Source organism: Muntiacus reevesi, chromosome 3 (assembly GCF_963930625.1).
Source record: "Muntiacus reevesi chromosome 3, mMunRee1.1, whole genome shotgun sequence".
Lineage (NCBI taxonomy): Eukaryota > Metazoa > Chordata > Mammalia > Artiodactyla > Cervidae > Muntiacus > Muntiacus reevesi.
Window position 1 is genome coordinate 112909923 of NC_089251.1, and position 26277 is coordinate 112936199.

Genomic DNA, 26277 nt, shown 5'->3' on the forward strand with positions numbered 1-26277 from the left:
ACCCAGCTCTTGCCAGTAAACTGCCCGGATTCCCTGCCCCCTTCTGTCCTCAATGGAAGATTCAAAACTAACTCTGGATTCCTTCTTGGCTGCCGAAGCCAATGACTAGCTCCTACTGCAGGAACTCGGTGGGAGGCTTTTTGCAGCTTGGTAATCACCAACAGAACATCCTTTTGACTGTCCCCCAGCAGCGTCAGGAGGTTCTGGAGAAAGCACAAACCTTCAACATCCTCTGCCTGGTGGGAGGCCACAAGAGTGATGACTGAGCGACACGTGATGCCGGAGGAAGGCGAGAAGCTGGCTGCCTCTTTGGGTGCTTATTATGTTGAGACCTCAGCCAAAAGCAACGGTGACATCCAGCACAGACTTTAAGCTGCTGACTCAGGAGATCTATGAGCTGTGAAGAGAGGGGTCATGGGGCCAAACTCAGGGTGGGAGGGAGAGAACAGCAGGGTCCCACCACAGACCAAGTCTCAGGAGGCAGAGACCCAAAGCGGGGCAAGGGGGATGTGTCCATGCTGGTGGCCCCTGGGTGGGCAGCCACACTCCCTGAAGCTCCTGGAAACTTCAGGATCCACAAAGGTCTCTGCCAGGCACAGAACAGGATGATGCTAGGTGCCACTGAAGGTCACGACCATGAGGTCTCAAAGCAGCTGGTTTCCTCTGTACGATGGTGAAAATACTAGGATCTCCACAACGACAGACAGATGGAAGCCTGCACGGAAAGGCCTCCCCACAAGTCTGTTCCCATCTTTTCTCGGCATCAAGGATGAACTCCAGCAGTTCCAGAAAAGCAGATCAAAAACAATCTCCCCAAATCAGGATCCCTCTTCAGTTTGGGGCTGATAAGAAAAGGTCACCCTGCTCGATTGTTATGGCAAAGAGACTGGACTGAAAGTCCTGCTGATGGTATGGTCTTCCTTGGAGTAAAATAATGGAAAAATCCCTGGGTTTTTTCCTCCATCATAGAAATGAATAATAGTGCTGCCATCTGCTGACTAGAGGCCTACATTCAGCCTTGCTTATCCTCCTCTGGCATTTTTAAAGGCTGTAAGCCATGTACCCTGTTTCTTTCGATTAATAACTTCTTTATTCTGGAAAAGCAAATGAAAGTCATATTCATATAAACACTGACATTACAAAGTACAGGGAGAAGGGGCAGGGAGAAGGGAACAGAAACCTCTACAAATCCTGCTAATATTAATACTCTCTCACCAAACAAGACCATAATGCTTTGTCCCCTATTCAATCACTTATATAATAAACCACAAATAAAATCTTCTCTGGAAGATACATTGCTCTTCTTTGAGATGGCAGGGAACAGGGACTGGAAGTTGGGGTAGGAGGCTTTATTCTTTTGGCAGATCCTCTCAGTCATTATAGATATTGCTGCACTGTTAATAAAAAATATATGCTTCTCTGTAAAGCATTAAAAAAAAAAAAATCCAAGGATGAGATGGCTGAGGTCTCAGCTCAAGTATCTCCGAATACATTGCTGTCCATCCCCTGACCTTTCCCTGCATTATTTCTTGGTTGTTTTCCGGATCAACGCCATTCTCTGAAAGGAGAGAGGAATAAGCGGTTACACAGGTTAGAGTGAGGAACTTTCCAGGAAATCCATGTGTGGTTACCAGGCAGCATGGTCTACGGCACTCCTGAGGCTGGAGTCCTCAGGAACTTACAGGCACGGGGCAGCTCAGCAGACTCCTTCTAACTAAAGTACAGTCTGTGGGGCCCTAAGAGATGTTTACGTGGGCCAGTAGGCCCATTTCATTGACTGAAAGACTCAAAGAGCCCTATGCTAGCAGGATGGCAAAAAAAAGAAAAGTTAAAAGCAGAAGCTGACATCTCTTGCCTTTCAGGGATTTAAGGGACTGGCCATCAAAATATGTGTTTTCTAGGCTTACTCCCCCTCACCAATCTCTTCCTGATGATGGAGAAAATAGAGAAGAGGCCTCTGTTTTGAGCCTGTTGCCAACACACAAAGGGAGCTGACATTTGATGTCACTTGATGACCTGCAATGGAGGAAACTGACTCTAATAATTTCCACCATAACCCATCAGGGCAACATTCAGATCATGGGTTTCAAATCTTCCTATTACCAGCCAGTGGCCAAATTAACAACTTGCTTTGCTCACTCTTTTTGACTAAGAGGTTGCTTTAACATTATATTTGCTGGCTGATAAATAAATAGGGTTAAAAGTGGACAATTTGATAGCAGAACCAAATTGACTGTCCACAGACTTGAGGGACTCCCTTCTGAACAACACTGCACTTAGGCTACTGGCAATCTTCTTATAGAGCTTCCTTTGTGAGCTTTGTAAACATACCCATCCAGAGATCCTAAGTTATGGAAAAGCAGGGTACGGTCAGTCAGAACTGTCCAACTGTGGCCATCTAAAGCTTGCAAAAAGCCCACTTTCAAATCAGAGTAGCCAGTTAAATTAAGACTTGTCAAACGGAGGCCAACATTGCTATGAGACTAATGACAGGGACAGCTTGTTCTCCAGCAGAAGTGGAGACATATTCTCTTACTGACCCCTCAGTTCTGCAGTAAGAGGGACAGAGAACAAAGGTTAAGCTGGGGCAGAGGCCAGAATGCCTGGCAGAACAGCCTGAGTGCTACCTCCTGGCACAAGTATAGCATACTTCTTTCCTTAAACTGCCATTTAGTCAGGGGTCCTAGATGATGTTCAAATCAGCAACAATGAAAGATTTCATTAAAGAGATGTGGTGGGAGTGAGTTCCATCCATGTTAGAAGAACCTAGAATCAACACCTTTAAGCAACACCCACAGACACTCAGTTTTTTCTCTCATCAGGGTTGACAGAAAAAACAGACCCCACGTGAGAGCAGCAAAGTGCCAAGGAAAAACCTGGCGATACGCATGGAGCCTTGCTGCCCCCTGCCCTCTCTGACATTTGGGGGAAATGACACTGCAGTCATTTCCCAGCTACAGATGGTAGCTGTGTGCCTTCTCTCTGAGACACAACTCAAGGAATCAGCTGTGGCAGTCTTGGGACTCTGAAGGCTTCTCACCTGTTTGTGAGCTTCTGTGGTGCAAGCTTTTTTGTAGGGTCGGATTTCTTCAGAGCCAAACCCTGGGATCCACATGTTCCACTGGCGTTCTGTAAGGGAGAAGCCCAAACAGAGATAAGGGGACGAGGAAGAGAGTGTCTGGGTGCAGTGTGACTCTCAGACAAGGGTCAGGGGGGACTAACCTGGGCAATCCGCTGTACTAATAAACAGAAACTGAGGAGTGGCTCTATGGGACCCAAAAAGGTAAGTGCATATGGTGCCTTCAGGGTTTTAGAGGACAGTCTGACCTTCGTGCAAGGAAGGAGGAGGTAAATGAGTCAACTTTTTGAGTGTGAAGCCCTAAGGTTTTCTATGTAGCTTTTCAGGAAAGTTATTTGTTTCTTCAACCATCTTACCCTTATGCTCAAGGCAACCGCTCTCAAACCTAAAGGAGTAGGAACACAAAAGGCACTCTTAGCAATCTGGAGTGAAGAGCAAGGTCCTAGCTCTGTTGCTTCACTGTGGAGCAATATAATATTGGGTCTTGGTTTCTTGACCTTTTATAAGGTTGTAACAACAGAAAGACTCATTGGAAGGACTGATGCTGAAGCTGAAGCTCCAATACTTTGGCCACCTGAGGCGAAGAGCCTACTCATCGGAAAAGACCCTGATGCTGGGAAAGACTGAAGGCAGAAAGAGAAGAGGGCGACAGAAGATGAGATAGTTGGTTGACATCACTGATTCCATGGACATGAAATTAGGCAGACTCCAGGAGATGGTGGAGGACAGGGAAGCCTCGTGTGCTGCAATCCATAGGGAAGCAAAGAGTTGGACACGAGTTGGCAACTGAACAACAACAACAGAAATAACCACCTGATAGGGTGGTTGAGAGCCCTCAGTGGCATAATGCAATCCCAGAGCCTGAGATAAACACACAGAAATACAGATACTGACACAGCTCTGTCCACGCCACGGCTCCATTTCCTCGTGCCACCGGATGATCATACGTGTAAGACTGCCTCTCCAAGTCACCAGAGGGCAGACATTTGGTTATTCTGCTTTGTCAGAAACTGGCATGGACCCTCCAATCCACAAATAAAAGTGTACTGCACTTTAAGTACATCAAATGTAAAAAAATCACACATATAAGGTTATTTAGGAAATAAATCTCTACTCAAAAGGAGTACATATTTAACACATATTCAAGTACAACTTGTTAGAAGATACCTAAGTCAATGAGTTTAGTAACCCGGAATATTTACATTCATTTAAATCTAAAGATAATGAATTAGTATGAATGTATACTCTACAAATAAATATATTTAATGCAAAAAAAAAAAAAAGAAATGAAGACCATGTCAATCAGAAGGCGAGGTTATTTAACTATTCAAGTATAGGAAATAGCTGAGTGAGAAGCAAACACTGGCAGTATCCATCTCAGCCTGTCCAAAAGAAAGCCATCAAGGTTTACAGCTCCACTGGTAAACTTATCCTTGCTAGGGCTAGGAGGAGGGAGGGTGTGAGCAGCTGACCTAGATGGTTAACACCAGGTTTCCTAATTTCCCATGCTCTGATCCCATACCTCCCAGCAATCTTCCTTATAATTCAGGTTCCATTAGGCCCCCTGACAAGAAGCTATTCTGGTCATACAGAATTTCAAGTATTCACATCTGTGATAATTATTTCTTACCCATAATGAAGAAACTGACATTCCAATTTTTGCCGGGAGCCAACACGCGAGACCCTGCCCCTAACAATGCCGTAAGGAAAAAAACCTGATGGGCAAGGTGAATCAGGTTATCAGGGGTTTTTTGAAAAGGCCAGCTCACGAGATCCCACCCATGACAAGGTCATGAGGAGAAAGCCTGACAGGCAAGGCAGATCAGGTTTTTAGGGATTTCGGAAAGCTGCCCCCGGCTCTCACCTTAAAGATGATATCTGTCTTTCTGATGCCTGCCTCAATGGACTACTCCCTAATTTCTCTGACACAGGCAGGAAGGCCTTCCCCGATCTCTTCCCAAATAAGAATCAATTTAGAATTTTAATCAATAAGTTTCCCAGGTGGTGGTATTTTATGAAATTATTTAGGGTGAAAGGAGTGTTTTAATTTAAACTCCTTTGCTGGTAGTTTGTTAGCCAAATGCCTTTATGCATTGGTACTAATATGCATGATTGCTTATAATATCCTAATCATAAAGTAGCATAAAGAACCTGATTATATAAAAGCCCTAATAGATATAGAGCCCTTTTAGGGGATAAAGGAGTCCTATTAGAAAACATAAGAAAATTTATTCTATAGGTGGTTATTGGGTTGTGATTTACTTGTTGTGTTTTTGTTTGCTGTATTTTTGCCTTTAATGTGCTAAGGTTGTGTTATAAAAACCATTGTTAATTTAGTTAAAGATCTAGGGAAATAAGAACTTAGCCCTAGTGTGGTAACAATGAGATGGTTGTTAATTGTCAGCCAGGAGTACTAGGCAGAAGCTGCCTCACTGAAGCCGCAGAATCTGTATGGGGTAAACTTCTTAGATAAGCACAACTGACAACTTTTGCAGAAAGATTAATTTTTGTATTAACAAGAATATAATTCTACTCTGTACTATTTCCCTATGACCCTGTTACCTTTCAGTTAAGGTCACCATAAAAACAGAAAATAGGTTTACAATCACCTGACCTGCATAAAATGTTAATAGGCCCCAAGGCCAGAAGATAATGTACAAGACCCTCATAAACAAAGAAGTATGCAGAACACACCCTGGTTTCGTGAAGGACAAGCTGACGTAATGTTAAACTATCTTCCCCTTAGAAATGTACTAACTTAGGGTATATAAGCTATGGTAAAAAATAAAGCATTGCCAGACTCTTCCAGACTCTCTGCACCCCCGTCTGGTCACTCTTTCTCTCTCTCTTTCTCTCTCTCTCCCTCGCAGATTTGGCCCTATCAAGGCTAGTCTCACGTCTCTCTCTCTCTCTCGCCGACGCCGTTCATCCTGAGGGTACCCCCCTGGATCCTGCCGAGGCTGGACCCCGGCAAATTTTATTTTCAACAATCAAAATATAAAATACTTTTACAAACAGGAATGTTAAACTCTGAAAGTAATAGAAACTGTGTGGGATTGTTTTGGGGAGGGTATGATAAAATATACATAAAATTAACCATTTTTAAGTGTACGGCTCAGTGGCAGTTAAGCACATTCACACAACCATTACCACTCTCCACCTCTAAAACTTTTTCATCCATCCAAACCAAAACTCTGTACCCATTAAACAGTAACTTCCATTGCTCTATCCTCCTAGCCTCTGGTAACCACCTAGCTTTTGGTCTCTATGCATTTGTGTTGTGGTGGTTTTAAAGTATGTCTTCTATCAAGAAGTGGAGTCTATGATCCCTCCCCTTGAACCTGGACAGGTCTTTGTGATCGCCTCATAGAAGAGAATTCAGCTTCCCAGGTGGCACTAGTGGTAAAGAACCCGCCTGCTAATGCAGGAGATGTACGAGATGCTGGTTCGATCCCTGGGTCGGGAAGATCACCTGGAAAAGGAAATGGCAACCCACTCCAGTATTCATGTCTGGAGAATCCCATGGACAGAGGAGTCTGGCAGGTTATAGTCCATGGGGTCACAAAGAATTGGACACAACGAAGCGACTTAGCACATGCACATGCAATGCAGTGTGTCTTCAGAGACTAGTTAACAAAAGCCATGCTGTTTCGGCCATGTTTGTTATACTATAATAGGTAACTGAAATATCTGTCTTCTGCTATTCAGTTCAGTTAGTCGTGTCTGACTCTTTGTGACCCCATGGACTGCAGCATGCCAGGCTTCCCTGTCCATCACCAATCCTGGAGCTTGCTCAAACTCATGTCCATCAAGTCGGTGATGTCATCCAACCACCTCATCCTCTGTCATCCCCTTCTCCTCCTGCCTTCAATCTTTCCCAGCATCAGGGTCTTCTCCAATGAGTCAGTTCTTTGCATCAGGTGGCCAAAGTATGATGCGAAAGTATGATGCAAAGTCTTCTGCTAATAATACCAGCAATGTTAACCAGAAGTGTGTCATTTATTCCACCCCCAGTACTAGTACCTTCTGAGCAGTAGCTCCCTAATACTGAGAAGGGAGCCTCTCAGTCATGGGCTGATCTGCACTGAATACCTTAATAACTGTGCCTCATTCTCTTGGCCTGACTTTGTAGTCACAGATTGTTCTCTTCCTTTTGATCATACTGCAACCAAAGCAGTAGGGGATGGGGGTGGGGGTGGCTTATTCATTTCCAAGTGATTATGATTACCAATGTTAGATTACCAATGTTAGAGTATCTCCCAGAAAAATCCAAGCTCAAATTTAGTGTCTATTAAGTAGAAAAGCAGAAATCATATGTGCATTAGGGATAAAATGTTCTTGGGAAAAATACATCAATAAACTAAAAACTGGAAGGAAAATACCATTATATGAATGGTGGACATATAATAGCTACATTTACTAAGATCATTATTTTGTGCCAGTCACTTTACAAACATTATCTATAATCCTCACAATGGCCCTGTAAGGAGGATATTATGATCCCCACTTTACAAATGAGGAAATCAACTTTAAGAGAAAGTAAGTGGAAAGGATAAGGTGGTACAGTTAGAAAGTGGCAAACCCAAAGAAGGGCTCATGCCCCCTACCATGGATGGATTTCTCTTTCCTGTGTAATGTTACTATTGAATGAATATATAAATTCCAGAGCCCTAAAGTCTGATTCTGGCAGGAAGGTTTCTGAAGGAGCAATAGTGTGGTTACCTCAGGAGAAATGAGAGCGCATACCTAGATGTAGCTGGACATCTTTCACCTCCAGGGTGCTGGACTTGCGATGCCGAGCAAGCTGGCAGGCAGCTGTCACCACACTCTCAATAAAATCATCAGCAATCTGCAGCAGCATCTGGGGGAAAAACAGTGAGGGAGAGTAACCATGACGTGGCAGGGTAGGCTCCTGTTGCTGAGACACCTGTATTTGCTTGAATCACCTATCTAGTCAGGCTTTCTATTACACGGCCTGGAATCAGCATTTGAGTGAAGGTAAGGAGGAGGAGTGAGGACAAGAGAAACATACCAGCTTGTTAACCAGGTTGAGAGAAACTCACACCTTTCTGAGGATGCATTTTCTGTACTTTTTACCTAGCACTGGTCAACCAGCCCAAACCATACCCTCTCTATATTTTCTTCTGAATTAGGGAGGAACATAAAAGTGAATCATTAAATCCTCATTTTCTCATTAAATCCTTTATCTTCTCTTAAACATTTTTATTTTCATTATCTCACCGAGTCCTTATAATAATCCTGTGGGGGGGGGGGGAATGGGGCATAGATTTTATCCTAATTCTATAGAGGAGGATGCTAAGATTCATGGAGACTAACTTGTTCATAGCCATGTAACTACTAAGTAGTGGAAGCAGGATTCGAGCTCAAAGTTCTGAGTCCAAATCCTGGATTCTTTCCACTTCATTATCCATTATTTGTAGACTATGTAAAGAGCAAAATTAGAATTCTGAAGTGAAAAATCTACAATTAAGAAAAACTGAAATTTTGATTAGTGAATACCTTCCTCATGTCTTCCTCTGGAAAAAAATTAAATAAAATTACAACCATAGTAATAAACAATCCTTTTTCTGCTAGACCATTAATATATTGCTATCTTTCCCATGGAACCAAACTATCTAAAAGAAAGATTTCAAATGATTAAACATGGCAAGTCAACTTCAAAAATGACCTCTCCTTCCCTAACCCAAAACAACAAGAAAAAGGTGAGGGGAGGGGGGAAGACATATAAATCTACAAAGACAACAAGAAAAGGAGAGAAAACCTTCACAGGCAAGAGATTCCAATAAACTTTTACAGCAAATTTTTGGAAAAGAGGTAACAAAGAAAGAGTGGGAACTGACCTAGCAGACAGAAGGTATAACACAAATGCCTGTAGAGGGGACACCAACGAGAACAGAACTGATTTGCCAAATCCAGGATTTGGAGCTATCATTAACCACAGAACACTTGACTGAGATATGGAACTAAAAACTGAAGAAGTTACATGTCTATATACAATATGTATATAGAAGATGAAGATGAGGTTCCAATCCTCATCTTCAAAAGCAGCCAAGCGACTTTTCCCCACACATACCAGGATTACTAGACATCTGAAGAAAATCTCCAACACTAAAAAGAAAATAAACAAACCAAAGGGGGAGAAGGGGACCCAGAAGAAACAGACAATACAAGGAAAAGAAGAAAATGTCAAACAACATAATTAATATCTTCAGAGAGAAAAATAGGAGATCCTAACAATCATAAAATAAGAACAGAATGGCTTAAGGGGAAAAAAAAAGTCAACATGAAAAAGTTCATGGGAATTAAAATTTTTACTAAAAAAAAGTTAAAATTTAGAAGATAAACTGAGGAAAATCTCTCCAGCAAGCAAAACTTAGAATTGCAAAGAAAGGAACAATAGAAAAGATTAAAAAACCAAAAAACTAAGAGGATCAATGCAGAAGATCCAACCTCCAACTGTTACTGTTATAATAATCCTGTGGGAAAGAAAAATGAGGTATGGATTTTATCCTAATTTTATAGAAGAAGATGCTAAGATTCATGGAGACTAACTTGTTCATAGCCATGGAACTACTAAGTTACATGGACAACTGTCATTCCAGAAAGAAAGAACAATAATAGAAAAGAAATTATCAAAAAACTAAGATTAAAAAAATGGAACCCTCATAACAGCTGGTGGAAATGTCAAAGGATGGAACACTTTATAAAAACAGGAAATTCCTCAAGGAAAAACACAGTTACCATATGACTCATCAATTCCAGTCTTAGGTATATATCCAAAAGAAATGAAAACCTATGCCCACAGAAATAATTGTACATGATTTCAAAAAAAGAAAGAAAGGAAAGAAAAAAACAAAAAACCTATACATGAATGTTCATGGCAATATTAATGATAATAGCCAGAAAGTGGAAATAATCCAAATGTCCATCAACTGACAAATGAAAAAACAAAATGTGGCATTACCCATACAATGGACTATTATTATTATTCAGTCATAAAAAGAAATGAAGTATTGACACCTGCTACAACAGGATGAATTTAAAAAACATTATGTTAAGTGAAAGAAACTAGTCATATAACACCAGTTATTATATGAATCCAATTATTTGTAATGTCCAAAATAAACAAATCTACAGAGACAGAAAGTAGGTTAGTGGTTGCCAAGGGTTGTGGAGGTTGGGGGAAAATGAAGTGACTGCTAAGGGGTATGTGATCCTTTTAGGGGTGATGCAAATGTTCTAAGATTATGTTGATAGCTGTACAATCCTGTGAATATACTAAAAACTAATGAACTGTGCATATTTCAAAGGCATGAATTATGTGTTACATGAATTTTATTTCAATAAAGCTGCTATCTAAAAAACCAAACTCACATAGTGAGGACAAATATTTTCTCTTCAGATTAAAAAAAAAAAAACAGTGAAATTATACTGTTTTTGCAACCTGCATTTCTTTCTCTATTATTACATATTCCTCAGAAAAGGAAAAAAAAAAACAATATCATCTTTGAATCAAGGCACACAAGTGTCTAACAGAAGCCTCTAAAAACTTAGCACAATAAAAGAAAAAAGATATATATAAGGCTCATATGAAAATTCAGAACAGGAAAAAATTTAGACCCTAAAAGAGCTGGGACCAAAATAGCCTAAGGTTTCTTAGATTTCAGAAGACAATGAAGCAATGCCTTCATCACTAACAGGAAAAAAAATGATTTCCAAATAGAATTCTAAACTCAGCCAAACTAAAAATTAAGTGTGAGGTTAGACTGCAGATATTTTCAAACATTTTACCTATTATCTAGCCTTTCGTAGGAAGTAACAAAAAAAAATCTAGTCTAACAAAATGAGGGAGTGAAGTAAGGGGATGTGGGATTTAGGAGACAAGACATCCAAACAGAAAAAGAGCAAAAGGAAAGGGAGGGGTCTGTCTAAGTGGATTAAAATAAATCAAACCAGAAGAGGATGGAGGTTTCTGAGAGTCTGATCTCCAGGAGGGGGAATACCCAAATCAAGTATTTTTCCATTTGGAAAATAATGTTGATGGGGTATAAGATAGCTAAGAGTGGAAGCTGAATAAAAAAGGTACAAAGAAAACTAAGTAACTAAAAAGGGTCAATTATCTACTTCAAGAAGATAAGTTTTACCAAAAAGGAAAGGTAATCATAGGCATGACTTGGCTCACTGGTGAAGAGTAAATAATTAAATAGCCAGAATAATGTAAATATTGATTTCTGAACTATGCAAAAATTGTGACAAAATGATACTAGAAAAATGAGAGAAAGAAAAGCATGTATGGCATGTATGTGAATGGTTTAACAAATTCTCATCTACCATAACCGTAAGTTTACAACTATTATAAAATTAATGAATCAAAGAATATCTGTTTAAGCATATTACTCAGAAATTTGGTGGAATGGGGACTTCCCTGATGGCCCAGTGGTTAAGGCTCGGCACTTCCAGTGCAGGGGGCATGGATTCAATCCCTGGTCGGGGAACTAAAATCCCACAGGCACCAACAGTGTGGCCAAAAAAAAAAAAATTAATTAGAAAAGAAATACAGAGGAAACAATTTAAATTGTTGAAAGTGACTGCCTATGAGCAGTAGACTACACCCTTTTTGACAGGCAAAAATAGCAGTGTTGTTAGGAATAAGTACTAAGCATTCTCTGAGGTGATTTGTGTAAGTTATTCTACCGGACCCTCACAAAAACCCTGAATAACCCTGTAGATAAATAATGTCATACCTCACTAACACAGAAGGAAGCTGAGTTTCAGAAAGCTTCACTAACACACCCACAGCACCAAGTCTCAAATTCAGACATGTCTGCATCTAAAGTCTGTGCTGTTGATGGCTATTCTATACTTTTCGGGGACACAGTCTCTGGAGTACCCAGTCCCACCTTACCTCCTCCACATCTTCATCCAATTGCTCATTAGGATCCACTTCTCTTACTAAGTCCTGTAATTTCTTCTTGGTCAATACCTAAAGTTAATTGGGAGAACAGTTTTCAGCCAATTTACTGGGTTTGATTTCTACTTTCCAAAGAAGTATCAGTCTGGCCTACCTGGAGCTATTACTGGAAGACTATATTCTAGAGAGAAGAATAACCTAGGAAAAGGCAGAAAGAGTAGCATGGAGGAGAGGCCAACATCTGTCAAACAGTTTTAGGAAACTCTGTATTAATTTGCAATTTTCTGACCACAAGTCGTATAACTCCTCTGCTGCCTGTGGTCGAGCTCTTCTACCCTTCTTCCCACCTGCTCAGCTCACAGAGCCTCCTTTCTGTGCTTTCCTAGGCTACCCAGGTGAAAGCAACCACCTCCTCCTTTGGCCTCTGGTGTGCCCTGTGTACCCATCCATCATTGGGTTTCTTTCCTTGTTTTCTGACTTAATAGCCTAAAAGCTCCTCGATAGCTGGGAACATGTGTTCCTCTCTGTTTAACTGAATATTTGTATAAGTATGTACAACTATGATCTCCTCTTTCATAAAGGGAAAATTATATCACATGTATATGCCACTAAAGAAGAATCAACAGACACATACTAAAATGTTAACCACAGTTACTGTGGGGTGGTAGTAGAATTACGGACTATTTACTCTCTCTCTTTTTCTAAAATTTCAAGAAAAGCCTAACATTGGAAATAGAAAAAAAGAATATGATTTTAAAAATAAATATTTGTTAATAATGTTTCAGATCTATCCATTCTACCATTATTGCTTAATTCAAGTCTTTACCACATATCGTGACTTACTGCAAGAGTCTCAGACTTGGTCTTCCTCTCAGTCTGCCCCCTTTCTTACCTTTCTTGTCCCCTTACTGTCAAGTTAATCCTCCTAAGATACTTTATTATGTTATTTTAATGCCTCATTGAATATTTGCAGAGTGTTTATTGACTAAAAGTTCCAATGTAAACTAACATAGGCCCAATATGTTCTGCCATAATCCCACCTATACAACTTTAATTCCTGCTCTTCTCCAACTCCACACTCAGCATGGTAATCAATCTCCTGACTATCTGCCTAACCCTTCCCATTCACCGTTGCTGGTCCCGCCCCCATTCTCTTCAACTATTGTCTCCTCATCCTGTTCTACTCAGCCTACAAGGCCCAAATCAGATATTATACTTATTTTTTATGGCTCTGGAGGACAGAGTCAGGATCATGGGTAAAAAGAGAAGGTCAGATTATAGAATCATTGCAGAAAATGAATAATGGTAGCAGCTAGATGAACTAGAAGGAAAAAAGACTGGACGCAAGAGTACTTTTATTATAGGAATAATGAATAATGAATCCATTAATTATTTACCTATTTTATTTTGCTTAATAATTATATAGCATATATTTATATATAAATATACAAAAACCTGTCATAGGCAAGGTATTGTATTAATGCATGTATGTGTATATATATACACATATACATATATATATGTATACACACATATATTCTACAAAGTAAAAACTGATAAATGTACATGATATATCGATAAAGAACTTGAGAAGAGAGGAAGAGGCAGCATCTGATATGGACATCTCTCAAAGTATCACTGATTTAAAAAAAGATAAGAAGTGCTCACAGAGAACAAAAAGAGGATGATACCTGATTGTTTTCAGGGCTGAGACGCCCTCCTGTCCCAGGAGCGCCTGGGATCTTGACCACTGCAGTGCTGTTGGCCATGGAGCCTTGTGGAGGGGTGCTGGCTGGTTCCGGTTTTATTGATGAGAAATTGGACAGGTTGATTAGGGCTGAGGGACCAAACTGGTTCATAATCTGTCTTGCTTTGGACTTCAGCTCATAGAGCTTATCGAGATCTTGTTTCTTTTTGGAGCTATGAGGACCAAGGCCAATCAACTGTAGAAGAAAAACAAAAGAATTAGTTCAGGAAAGACATGTAACAAAGGATGAGTTTTAAAAGTAAAATTCTATGAGGTCTGTCGGACTTTGAAGGGTCTTCATTTGACACTTGCACATTCAAAATGGAATGAAGAATGTTCACTGCTCTCACCTGATATTTAGAAACCATCTCTTTTTGAAAAGCTAAATAGTCCACACAAATGAAATAAGAAATTAAAAGAAATGAGAAATCTTATGTACATAAATAAACTAGAATGAGCAAGACATTTTTGAAGACTGTGTAAAAACAGAATACTTGGTTAAGTAGTACATGCATTATTTTTGAACATCAAATAACGCTAAATTCAAACAAATCATGGCACAATCACATACTTGAAACCTAGTCACAAAACTTCAAAAAACAGATTAGTTCATTTCAGCATTTCAAACATGCTTAACTCTATGCCAGGGCCTGATAAACACAATAAATTTAGCAACTGTTAAAAGTAAGCTCTTCTCTGTCATCAAGGGCAAATTTTCTCTGAGTGTTAGCAATCTTTAAATACATGCAGAGCCCCTAGCCTGGAATAGCCAAGACTTCTAAGTTTTAGAGCCATGAAATTGACTCGGTGGACCTCAGCTTTGGTGTCATCAAGATCAGAAGCACATTCAAGAAGTTCTGTCCACAGTGACCTCAAGGAGCTTACTTACAGCTATCTGAGTGTCTAGATCTTTAATGACATCAGCAACAGCTGTGAGCCCGGTGAAATGAGAGGCAGCCATTTTCAAAAGCTACCTGTAAATGAATAACTGGCGTCAAGCACCACCCTTGTCACAGAACCATTTCAGCTGCATGGCCTGCATGTCTTCAAAGACCAGGATGTAGCAAGCTGCACGCAGAGAAACATTTCCTTATTCCTACTGTGCACCAAGAAAAACATCTCCATCTTTTTCATATATAACTTTTAAAACTAATTAATGACAACAATAGTAACACTAAGACTCTCTTCCAAAAAAATGAATCCTCTACTGTTAGGGATAAACTAGCAGCATATGAAACACTTTATTGGCCAAAAGTACAGAATTTGAACCTGCAAGAATCATGGCAAAGTTTTCAGAACTTGAAAAAGCTTAGCAACCTAAATGAGTATCTTCATCTATTCTACTCTTGTTCCTATTGCTGAGTTCCTCTCCAACAAATTGTCTAACTCTCTAATGGGAGAAATCATCTTCTGCTGGTTTACTCTTAATAAAAGCAAGTAGTTAAATGGTCAAGAGAAACTTTGTTGGCCAAGGGTTGGCTGAGGGGGGTAGCATAACATTCAGATTTCTTTTTTTATTTTTTTAAACATTTATTTATTTATTTGGCTCTGCCGGGTCTTAACTGCAGCATGTGGGAACTAGTTCCCTGACCAGGGATCGAACCCAAGACTCCTGAACTGAGAGCATGGAGTCTTTGCCACTGGGCCACCAGGGAAATCCCCAGATTACTTTTTTTAAAAAAACACATGGTCCACGCTTCCTTCTCCCTTTCTCACAAATGTTACCAAAGAATCAGAAAAAGAAAAGGTCGTTAAACGGTAATAACTGTTCTAATGTTATAAAAAACAAACTATTTTCCCAGAGCAAGTTCTATCATAAAGCTTTACTGAAGATTATCAGTATGAACATATACTCTGTCCTCAAATAACATTCCCACAACATTCAACAGATTTACTTCTCAAATAGCACTGAGTATTGCTCAAAGTAAGTGGAAGAACTTTTTTGTATTTCTGAATAATGGGAATTTCAGAAAGTTCTATTAAGAACTTGGAGATAGGGACTTCCCTGGTGGTCCAGTGGCTAAGATTCCATGCTCCAACGCAAGGGGCACGGGTTTGAACCCTAGCTGGGAAATAAGATTGTACATGCCACAACTAAGAACTGGTGCAGCCAAATAAATATTAAAAAAAAAAAAAAAAACCTGTAGATTAAAAAAAATAGCTATCTACATAGTACCTAATATGAATAATCATACAGGAATTAATCTTAAGGAATAGCTCTGATGGCTACTAATAAAATAAACTGCCTTAATGAAATAAGTGGAACCTGTATAACATAAGAAAAATCAAAGTTTCTAAAACAGGACTGAAATTTACCGTTCCCACTGATTCTGTTGAGAAACAAAAGATACTTCTAACTTTTCAAAAATTCTGGGTCAGTGAGTTACTTCTTCCATTAAAACAAAACAAACAAAGCAGATGATAACCAGACACTCATTTCCAGACTGGCACTGCTCTAAGTTTCTGAGACCGTTCCTTTATTTGGTTGAATTTAAAGCACCAGAACATACCTGGGTGGGTGATGATTATATGGGCTTTTACACCTGTCAAGCTCATCACACTGAATATTTAAGATTTGTGCATTTTAAATTATGCCACAATTAGAGACAATAAACCAACCTCCCCCCACCGCCCAAACAGGTAAAAGATTACACTCCTAGGCATTTATCTCAGAAAACTGAAAACATGTTCTCACACAAACTATATACTAATGTTCATAGCATGTATCAATAGAGAAAAGACAGATTATTGAATAAATGGTGGTGTATGACTGAATATATCTGAAAAACATCTAGTTTCATATTTAAAATTTAAATAGTTGAGCAATTTGCACTGGGGGGTGTTATACATTTTCCCTTTCATACGTTCTTCCATTACAGATGGATGACACATTTAAATTTTAAATATCAAATCACAGATAAAATACAGAATATCTTTAAAGAATATTCTGAAACCTAAACTTTACATTTTATACAAAAATTAACTCAAAGTGGATCACATATATGTAAGATGTATACTTACAAAATTAAAAAAAAAAAGAAGAAAATTGTGGGGCTCTAGCTAGGCAAAGCATTCTCAGACATGACACCAAAAGCATGATCAATAAAAGGGAAAACTGGTAAATTGGCCCTCATCAAATACTAAAAGTTTCCTCGGTGAAAGCACATGTAGAAAAAATGGAAAGACAAACTACAGACTAGGAGAAAATATTTACAAACTATAGATCCAACAAAAGACTAGTATCTAGAATGCATTAAATAAACTCTCAAAACTCAATAGTTTAAAAAAACAGTAATTCAATTCGAAAATGGACAAAAGTCACACCAGACATTTCACCAAGGAGGATAAGCAGAGAGCAAATAAGCAAATTGAAAGTCATCCAATCACCATTAGTCATTAAAGGCAAATTAAAACTATAATGAGACAAAACTACACAATTATCAGAATAACTAAAATAAAAAATAGTGACACCAAGTGTTAACGAGGATGCAGAGAAACTGGACCACTCACATATAGCTAGTGGGAATATAAATGGTATAGCCATTCTGTAAAACAATTTCTTAAAAATCTAAATATATACTGTCACAGAGGAGCCTAAAAAGACATGAAGATTAAATGTAAAAACTAAGAACTGAATAAACCATGGACTTCAGCTAATAATGATGTATCAAAATTGGTTGATTAGTTGTAATGAATATACTATACTAATGTAAGATGTTAATAATGAAGTACATTATTATAGTAACTAGGTGCAGGGTATACGGGAGGTTTGTACTATCTCCTCCATTTTTCTATAAATCTAAAATTGCTATCCGGGTAGGACCTCCTAGATAAATAAATAAAACTGCTCTAAGAGTTTATTAAAAACTGGAAAAAGAAAAAAAAAATGGAAAAAGAAAAAAATTACTAATACAGAAAACAACAGGAATGAATCAAAATATTTTGGTGGGAAAAAAAGCCAGTCTCAAAATAATACATACTATGATCCCATTTATGTGAAATTGTAATATCTAATTATGTAAACACAAGTCTCTAATGATAGATGAAGCAGAGACTGCAGCAGGGCAGGGTGGAAGTTTTCAAGGTGATGCAAACGTTCTATATCTGAAGTGGGGGGAATGCTTACACAGCTGCTACATTTATCAAAACTCACAGAACTATATGCTTACAAGGTATACATTTTATTGAATAAAAATTATACCTCAATAAAGTGAATCTGGAGAAACAAAAACAAAAAACCACACAACTACTATATGACCCTGCAACTGCAATCCTAGGCATTTATCCTAGAGAAATGAAAACTTATGTTTACACCAAAACCTGTACATGAATGCTCATGGTAGACTTACATGCAATAATCAAAAACTGCAGCCAATTCAGATGTCTTTTAATAGGGGAATCATTAAACAAACTGTAGTATATCCACACCAAAGACTACTACTCAGCGAGAAAAAGGAATGAACTACAGATATGCACAACTTGGATGAACTTCCAGAGAATTATGCTGAGCAAAAGCCAATTCAAAGAGTATACACTGTATAATTTTATTTATATAACATCTTTGAAATAACAAAATTTTACAAACAGAGGACAGATTAGCGAGGTTGTCAGGGACTGGGTGGGAGGGAGGGAAATGTGGTTATAAAGGGGCAACGAAGAGCCCTTGTGATGGAACTGTTCAATATCTTGATAGTGATGATGGATAAATTAACCTATAAAAAGTGATGAAATTGTGTAGCACTTAGTACATATATACATATAAGCAAACAAGTGCAGGTAAAACTGGGGAAATCTGAATAAGATTGCTTGGTTGTATCCATGTTGATATCCTGATTGTCATATTACTCAACAGTTTTGCAAAATGTTATTGGTAGAGAAAACTAGTGGTGCAAAGGGTGCTCTGTATTATCTTTTATAATGTTATACAAATCTAAGTTATCTCAATTTTTAAAAATTGGAAAAACAATATTTTCAAGAGTAAATAATATCCTTTTAAAGAAATGAAAGCTCAGGAGCTATAGCTTAGGAGCCATAAAAGAGATTAATATGTTCAATTACACAAAAATAAATATGTCTGCATGGCAACAAATGTAACAAATGAAGTTAAAGGACAAAAGACAAACTAGCAAAAATATATGCAAGATGTATCAAAGAACTAATTTCTTTTATATATAAAAAATAACTGCAAATCAGTAAGAACTAACTACCCAAAATAAATACTATGAAGAAACATGACAGTACAAGAGAAATTCAAATGGTTCCTAAAACAATGAAATGAGCCTTATTCTCATTTATAATAAAAATACAAATTAAAACTACAAGGTACTATTTATTTGCCATTTGGCAATGATGGTAAAATTCTAGTATACATACTGTGTTTGAAAATTTTAATGGAGAAATAATCATTTCATAAGTTGCTGGAGAGAGGGGAATGAAAATTAGTTAGAGGTCTCTATAAAGAGCTACTTGGCCATATCTATCAAAATTAGAGAAGTATATATTGTTTTGATCCCATGGTTCTATTTTTAACAATTTATATTACAGCTGAACTTGTATGTGACTAGAATACTATACATACAAGCAGTTACAACCTAAATGTCTATCAAAATGATAGTTAAATATACTAGAATATAACTATATAATGGAATACACTGAAAAAAAATGAGACATGAAAATATTATCTAAGTGAAAGAAACCGGTCACAAAAGATTATATATTGTATGATTCCATTTATATGAAAAGTCCAGAATAGATCAATCTATACTGTAGTGGTTGCTAGAGCTGAGGAGTGGGGAGACGGACAGGAACTGACTTCTAATGTTTATGCAGTTTCTTTTAGGAGTGACAAAAATAATCTAGAGTAGATTGTGGTGATGGTTGCACAGCCCTCTATGTACCATAAAACACTGGACTAGGGACTTCCCTGGTGCTCCAATGGCTAAGACTCCAGGGCTCAGGTTCAATCCCTGCTCAGGGAACTAGATTCCACATGCCACAGCTTAAAAAAAAAAAAGATCCCCCTATCTCAACTAAAGATCTTGAATGCCACAATGAAGATCAAAGATCCACGTGCTACAACTAAGACCCAGTACAACCAAATAAACAAAGAAACCAAAACACTGAATTGTATACTTTTTCTTTTTTTGGCTGTGCCTCATGGTATGTGGAATCTTAGTTTCCCAACCAGGTGTTGAACTCCCGCCCCCTGAACTGGGAACATGGAGTCTTAGCCACTGGACCACCAGGGAAGTCCCTGAATTGTATACTTTAAATTGGTGAATTGTATAATATGTGACTGTCTCAATAAACTTGTTTCTAAAAAGCAAGGAAGTTCATGAAATGACCTGCAAGATACACTGTACATTGAAAATGCAAGGTACAGAACAGTGAGGATAATTTGTTATCACTTGTTTTAAAAGACACCTAATTATAAACATATAAATTATTCCTGGAAAGATACATAAGAAACTGATAGCGATGGCTGTCTTCAGGAGGATAGGGGAATAGTAATATTTGGATGGCCATGGAACCAAGGTGTGAGACTTATCTCTCATTATATATCCTAAATTCTGTAATATGTGCATACATAACCTATAAAAATTAAAATAAACTACTGTTTGGTCTGTTTCCTCTGAAGAAATAGGTAATATTGACCCCTGTTTTTAAAACCTAACAAAAAATACAGCAGTAGCAACAAAAATAAATCTTGACCTTTATCTCATACCTTATACAAAATACATTTAAAACTGGTCATAGAGTTAAAAGTAAAAATGTAAAACTATAAAACTTCTAGAAAACATAGGAGAAAATCTCCCTAACTTTGGGTCAAGCAGAGTTCTTAGATAAAACACCAAAAGCACAATCCACAAAAGAAAAAATTGATAAAGTGGGCTTAATCACAATGTAAAATATCTGCTCTGCAAATGAAAATAAAGACAAGTTTCAAACTAAGAGAAAATATTTACAAATCATGTATCTGCAAATAATTTGTATTCAGGATATACAAAGGACTCTCAAGATTCAATAAGAAAACAACTCAATTAAAAAATGGGCAAAAGATCTGAACAGATCCTTCACCAAAGACAAGCAGATGGCAAATAAACACATGAAAAAATACTCAGTATTATTACTCATTAGGGAAATGCAAAATAAAGCCACTATGTGCTCAGTCATGTCCAACTCGTTGTGACCCCATGGACTATACAGGCCACCAGGCTCCTCTGTCCATGGAACTTTCCAGGTAAGAATACTGGAGTGGGTAGCGATTTCCTACTCTAGGGGATTTTCCCAACCCAGGGATCGAACCTGTGTTTCTTGTGTCTCCTGTATTGGCAGGCGGATTCTTTACAACTGCGCCACCTGGGAAGTTCCAAAGCCACTATGAGATGCCAGAAAACACCTATTTGGAGAAGGAAATGGCAACCCACTCCAGTATTCTTGTCTGGAGAATCCCAGGGACAGAGGAGGCTGGTGGGCTGCCATCTATGGGGTCGCACAGAGTCAGACATAACTAAAGTGACTTAGCAGCAGCAGTAGCAAGCACCTACTAAAATAATTAAAATTAAAAATAGACAAGTGCTAGAGAGGATCTGGAGCAACTGAAACCCTCATACATTTATGGCGTGACTGTAAAATGGTAGTGTCTCTTTGGTAAATGGTTTGGCAGTTTATTATAAAATTAGATACTTACTATATGACCCAGCAATCCACTGCTAGCTATCTACCCTAGACAAATGAAAACTTATAGTCACACAAAAATCAGTATGTGAATGTTTACAGCAACACTATCCATAATTGCCAAAAACTGAAAACAATCTTTCAACTGGAGAATGGATAAATGAACTATGTCTATCCATACAATGGAATACAATTTAGCAACAGAAAGGAAGAACTACTAATACAAGGAACATGGATAATCTCCAGGGCACTAAAATAAATGAAAGAAGCAAGATTCCAAAGGCTACTTCCTGTAAGGGTCTGGAAAAGGCAAAGCTACACATGGATGGAGAACAGATCAGTGATTGCCAGGGGTCTGACACTGGGGAAAGTCTGACTACAAAAGAGCAACATGAAGGAAACCTGGAGGGGGCTGGGGCTGTTATGGAACTTGAGTGTTATAGTGCTTACGCGACAGTACACACTTGTTTCAATTCACAGAACTATAACCTGAAAAGTGAGTTTTACTGGGTAAATTTTAAAATTTAAAAAAATCACGATGTGATAAAAATGGTCCAAATTATCTGTTTACTGACAACTTTCATTAGCTCAATTGTAGATGACGCTGGTCAAGCACAATGGAATGAAGTGACCGTAAATAACCTGAATTCCATTATGTAAGGTACTATGGTTGCTTTTGGGTTACTCAAATCTCCAACTCATTTTCTTAGCATGCCAAGAGGTAGGAATGTACTATGGATAAAAACAGAGGTATTAACTGTAGGATAGTTTGAGAGAACAATTATAATAGTAAACTCTTTACTAGCCCCTACTATGTGAAAATCCTGTGCCTGGATTGGCTTTAAAACCCTTTTACCTCTGAAATGTTTAGGAATTTATTATTTAAACAAATACTAAGTAGGAAATTCCTTGGCAGTCCAGTGATTAGAACTCCATGCTTCCATTGCAGGGAACACAGGTTTAATCCCTGGTCAGAGAACGAAGATCCAAACAAAAAACCCCAAACTGAAAGGGGACTACCAGCCTGATGGCATAAAAGCCTTATCACTGTGGTACATGACTTAATGCTTTGAGTTTTCTACCTGGCTGTTTCTCTTCTCACTGGTTTCTAAATGCATCTAAACAAGCTCATGGTTTCCAGCCTAAATAAACCACAAAGAATCCATTTTACTGCAGCGTGTGAGATCTGAGAGCAACAGAAATGTGGGATTTTTTTCTACTTATTTTTTGCCTGGTTTGATCCTGTTCAGGCATTTTTTTTTTTTTTAGGCAATTTTGAATTAGCAGAAAAGCAGTACAGTACAGCAGTCAAGGGATGGGTTCTGGGGGCAGTTGCTGGGTTCAAGCACCTACTCTGCCACTTATTAGCTTTATGTCCTTGAGCAAGTTACCTAATCTCTTTAGGTCTCAATTTCCTCATCTAGAAAATGGAGTTAATCATAAGGTATATACCCCATGGGATTGCTGTGACCATTCACTTAATTTCTGTACTCTAAAGCACTTAGAAGAATGTGTGGCACTGGTAAGTACAATTAAAAATGCTTGCTAGTATTTTATATATGCTCTCCTCTTTTCAATTTTAATTATAAAAGTCAGTGTATTAAGCCTAAAATGTTTCACCCATCCTGCTATGTATTAGCAGCATCCTATAATTATTCTTATTACTACAGACATTTAAAAAAGAAAAGTGGATTTAAAAAAAAAGTTGCGGCAAATGGTCAGCAGGAGGCTGATGAAAGGTACTGTGACACAGGGAAGATGCAAGTCAGTTGGGCTAGGTGCCACCATAAGTTCTGCCACTGAGTTATGTGAGCTGCCTTTGCCCAGAGTTTCTACTCCTATAATTAGAAAAGGACCAGGCAAAATCTAAAGTCTCCTCCAGTTCTAACAATTAGTATAAGATTTAAAATTAAGTCCATATGTATAGATTTAAAAGTTTGTCTTCAACACACTTGTTTCACAGAGCAGGTTGTAAACACTGCCAATATGTTGTCTCTCAAGTACTTTGGGTCAAAAGTAATATGTTCTATGTTCATATCTGCTCTAACACAATGATTTTCTGATCAGAGACTTACTTAGAAATCCTATTCTAATAACTCAGTCAATGTTAGAGCCACAAATGAGTGAAATAAGTAATACAATTTGCAAACGTAGATGAGAATGATAACTCAGGAGTAAACTATCATGAATTAAATCATCAGGTATTTTGAAATGGCAGTATGGTCATGCTTTACCTCATAATTTGGTGTAAGTTTTGATCACTTGCATTCAGTATAAGGATTTGAAAACAGTATAGGCAATCCCACTGGAAACTAAGTTATTCCGGTTTCCCTAATCATCTAATTCTTATTACAATAACTATAAAGTTACTCCAATTTAAGTCCTTGTTCTTCACATTGGTCTTTCTTAGCCTCCTAAATTTAAAATTAATGTCTTACTCCACTGTGAGGAAAGTTCTATTCAAGTCCCATTTTTCTATCTTGAATATCTGTGCTTCTTTAAAACACATGAATTTAGTTCTCCTCAAAAGCACACTGCTTAAATACCCTAATAAGTTACAGTACTTAATATTAAGAGGAGTCTGGAGGAGGAGAAAGGAGAGCTTTTATTCAATGCTAGGCTTTGTATAACTATTCCCTCTATTTTGCTGAAGAGCAAACTGAGACATGGTGAAGAATCCACTCAGAAAAACAGAAAAAAATTTTAGTCAAACACATAACTGGATTTGACTGGGGCTGGGTCACTTAGTAGCAAGTGATTTCAGGCGAGGAACTTCACTTCCCTGCACTGATTTCATATATCTGTACAATGGAATTAACAATATTTAACTTGTGGGACTGTAAACGTACTCTAAGTTTCAGCAAAAGGTATTACTGAAGAATGAAAGTAACTGGTTCTAGTATCCCCACCATCCTTATCTAAAAGTAGCCATCTTCACTAAGTATTTATGTTAAAAATAAAGGACACAACTTACTTATCCCTGACTTTCTAAATGACTTACTATATTTTTGAGGGGGGAGGGGCTTCCATTTAAAGGTTTCCTAACTTGTGACACTCATTTTATCAATGTCAATACAGTAAGAAGACTCAAAATAAAATAGGAGAATCTGTAAAAACTTCCCTCTTGAGTTTGAAGTTAGAGCAAAGATTCTAAGAATATATTTTCAAGGAATATTAACCAAGCATCTCCTACCTGCTATGCAGAGCAGGGTACTGTATCAAAATCATGATCTAATCAGTCATGGCCTCACTGTGATCTTAATCTTCTTTGGATTTTAGCTTCCTTACATGTAAAATATGAGTTTAAAAAAGATTATCTTTCCTGGTCCTTTCATCTCCACCATCCTCATTTTTTGAGATGCAGAGATCTACGCTCGGTTGAGTAGAATGGGATTTGAAGCACTTACTAAGTATATAACTGCTTCAACTTTACACCAGGTGCTTTACCAGAACGAAGCTGAAAAAGAAGATGCTTGCAAGTGGGCTTCCTAGATTGCATCCGACACAAGATAAGCCTGCCAAAAGGTCAAGCAGGCAGCGCGAAGGAGTCGTTGTCTTCCCCTGAATACATCATTTACCACCCTCGGTTCAGAGACTACGAGGAGAAAAAGTGGATCCTGTATCTTTTCCGAACTCTCTCCCTTTTACTAAGAGGCTTATTTCCTCACACCCATGGCCCCTAATCCTCTTTGCTTTTAGGAGTTCGGGTCCTTACAGCCCTGTTCCCTCAGATACTTCGGAGTCTCCAAGCCCCGATCCCGTCCCCACAGAAGTCCGTCTTCATTGCCCGCTCCTGTTCTTCCCAAACCCGTGTCCTCTTACTACTCCTGCCTCTCAGGAACCGAAGTCTTCGCTGCTGCCTTTCTGAATCCTTCCTTAGAAGCACGGGTCTTCACTGTCCTGCTTCTATCGTTTAGCAGCCCAAGTCCTTACAGCTAGGCTTTTACCTCTTAGGAGACCGTGTCTTCACGCCCCGTTCTCTTCCAACCCTCTCCTCTTAGGAGCGTGGGTCCTCACAATCCTGTCTGGCCCTCTCAGCCCGCTTTCCCTCGGATGCCGGATAACTCACATCCGTCCCCTTTCCCTATGTCCCGTCTGGAGTCCAGGTCCCCACAGCCGTATCTTCTCCGAGCCCCGAGCCCCTCAGTCCCGTCCCAAGAGCCTGATTCCTCACACAGCCCCGTCTCCTCCACAACCTGGCTCTTCAAATACTGACCACTGTGGGTCTGGGTCCTGACTCCTTCCTCCCGCTCTTCTTCCTCAACTGCCAGGGCCCAAGACTCACAGGCAGCAGCGTCTATCTCCCCATGATATGCGGAGACTGCCCCAGAGAAGCGTTCGTCTCAACAGCCTGTCCGACTGCTCGGCCCTCCCCGAGTACTTCCGGCACCACTCCCCGCCTCCAACCCGGAAACGCGCGGCTCTTCCGGCCGGCGGGCGCGCGCCTGGTTGCGCAGGCGCAGACTGCCTTCAGACACGTGGTGGTTGATCTTGCCGGTTAGCTAGGCTTTGGCGGTTGGGGTTTTTCCTGCTTGTGACTGACTGGTAGTGTGAGCGAACTCTGCGCCTTCTATCCCGGCGTTACTAACCCTGACCTGGTTGTTTCTCCGCCAAATAGCTTTGTTATATATACTGCTAGCAAGACCGGTAATTGACGCCGTTGGATGGCTTAGAAGTTGGCATTTTTGGTTGGTGTCTTTGTCGTGCTGTGAGGACAGTAAATGAAGGCGGGAGGAGAAGGGGACGACAGAGGATGAGATGGTTGCATCACCGACTCAATGGACTGGAGTTTGAGTAAACTCCGGGAGTTGGTGATGGACAGGGAGGCCTGGCGTGCTGCAG

General features: G+C 39.0%; 1 protein-coding gene across 5 annotated transcripts; it reads right to left on the minus strand.

Moving 5' to 3' along the window:
• Positions 1-1067: 1067 nt before the first annotated feature.
• TAF12 (TATA-box binding protein associated factor 12) lies at positions 1068-25826 on the minus strand. 5 transcript variants are annotated; one of them, XM_065930210.1, is made up of 7 exons: positions 25652-25819; positions 14648-14732; positions 13703-13954; positions 12006-12083; positions 7826-7940; positions 3041-3129; positions 1068-1558 (listed from the first exon to the last, which is right to left on the minus strand). In XM_065930210.1, exons 2-7 carry the CDS (start codon positions 14717-14719, stop codon positions 1523-1525), a joined length of 642 nt encoding a protein of 213 aa, XP_065786282.1. In that variant the 5' UTR covers positions 14720-14732; positions 25652-25819; the 3' UTR covers positions 1068-1522. The 5 variants fall into 5 exon arrangements, with proteins under 5 accessions (XP_065786282.1, XP_065786283.1, XP_065786285.1 ...); XM_065930211.1 differs by having other exon boundaries at positions 25721-25798; XM_065930213.1 differs by lacking the exon at positions 14648-14732 and having other exon boundaries at positions 25721-25826.
• Positions 25827-26277: the final 451 nt, after the last annotated feature.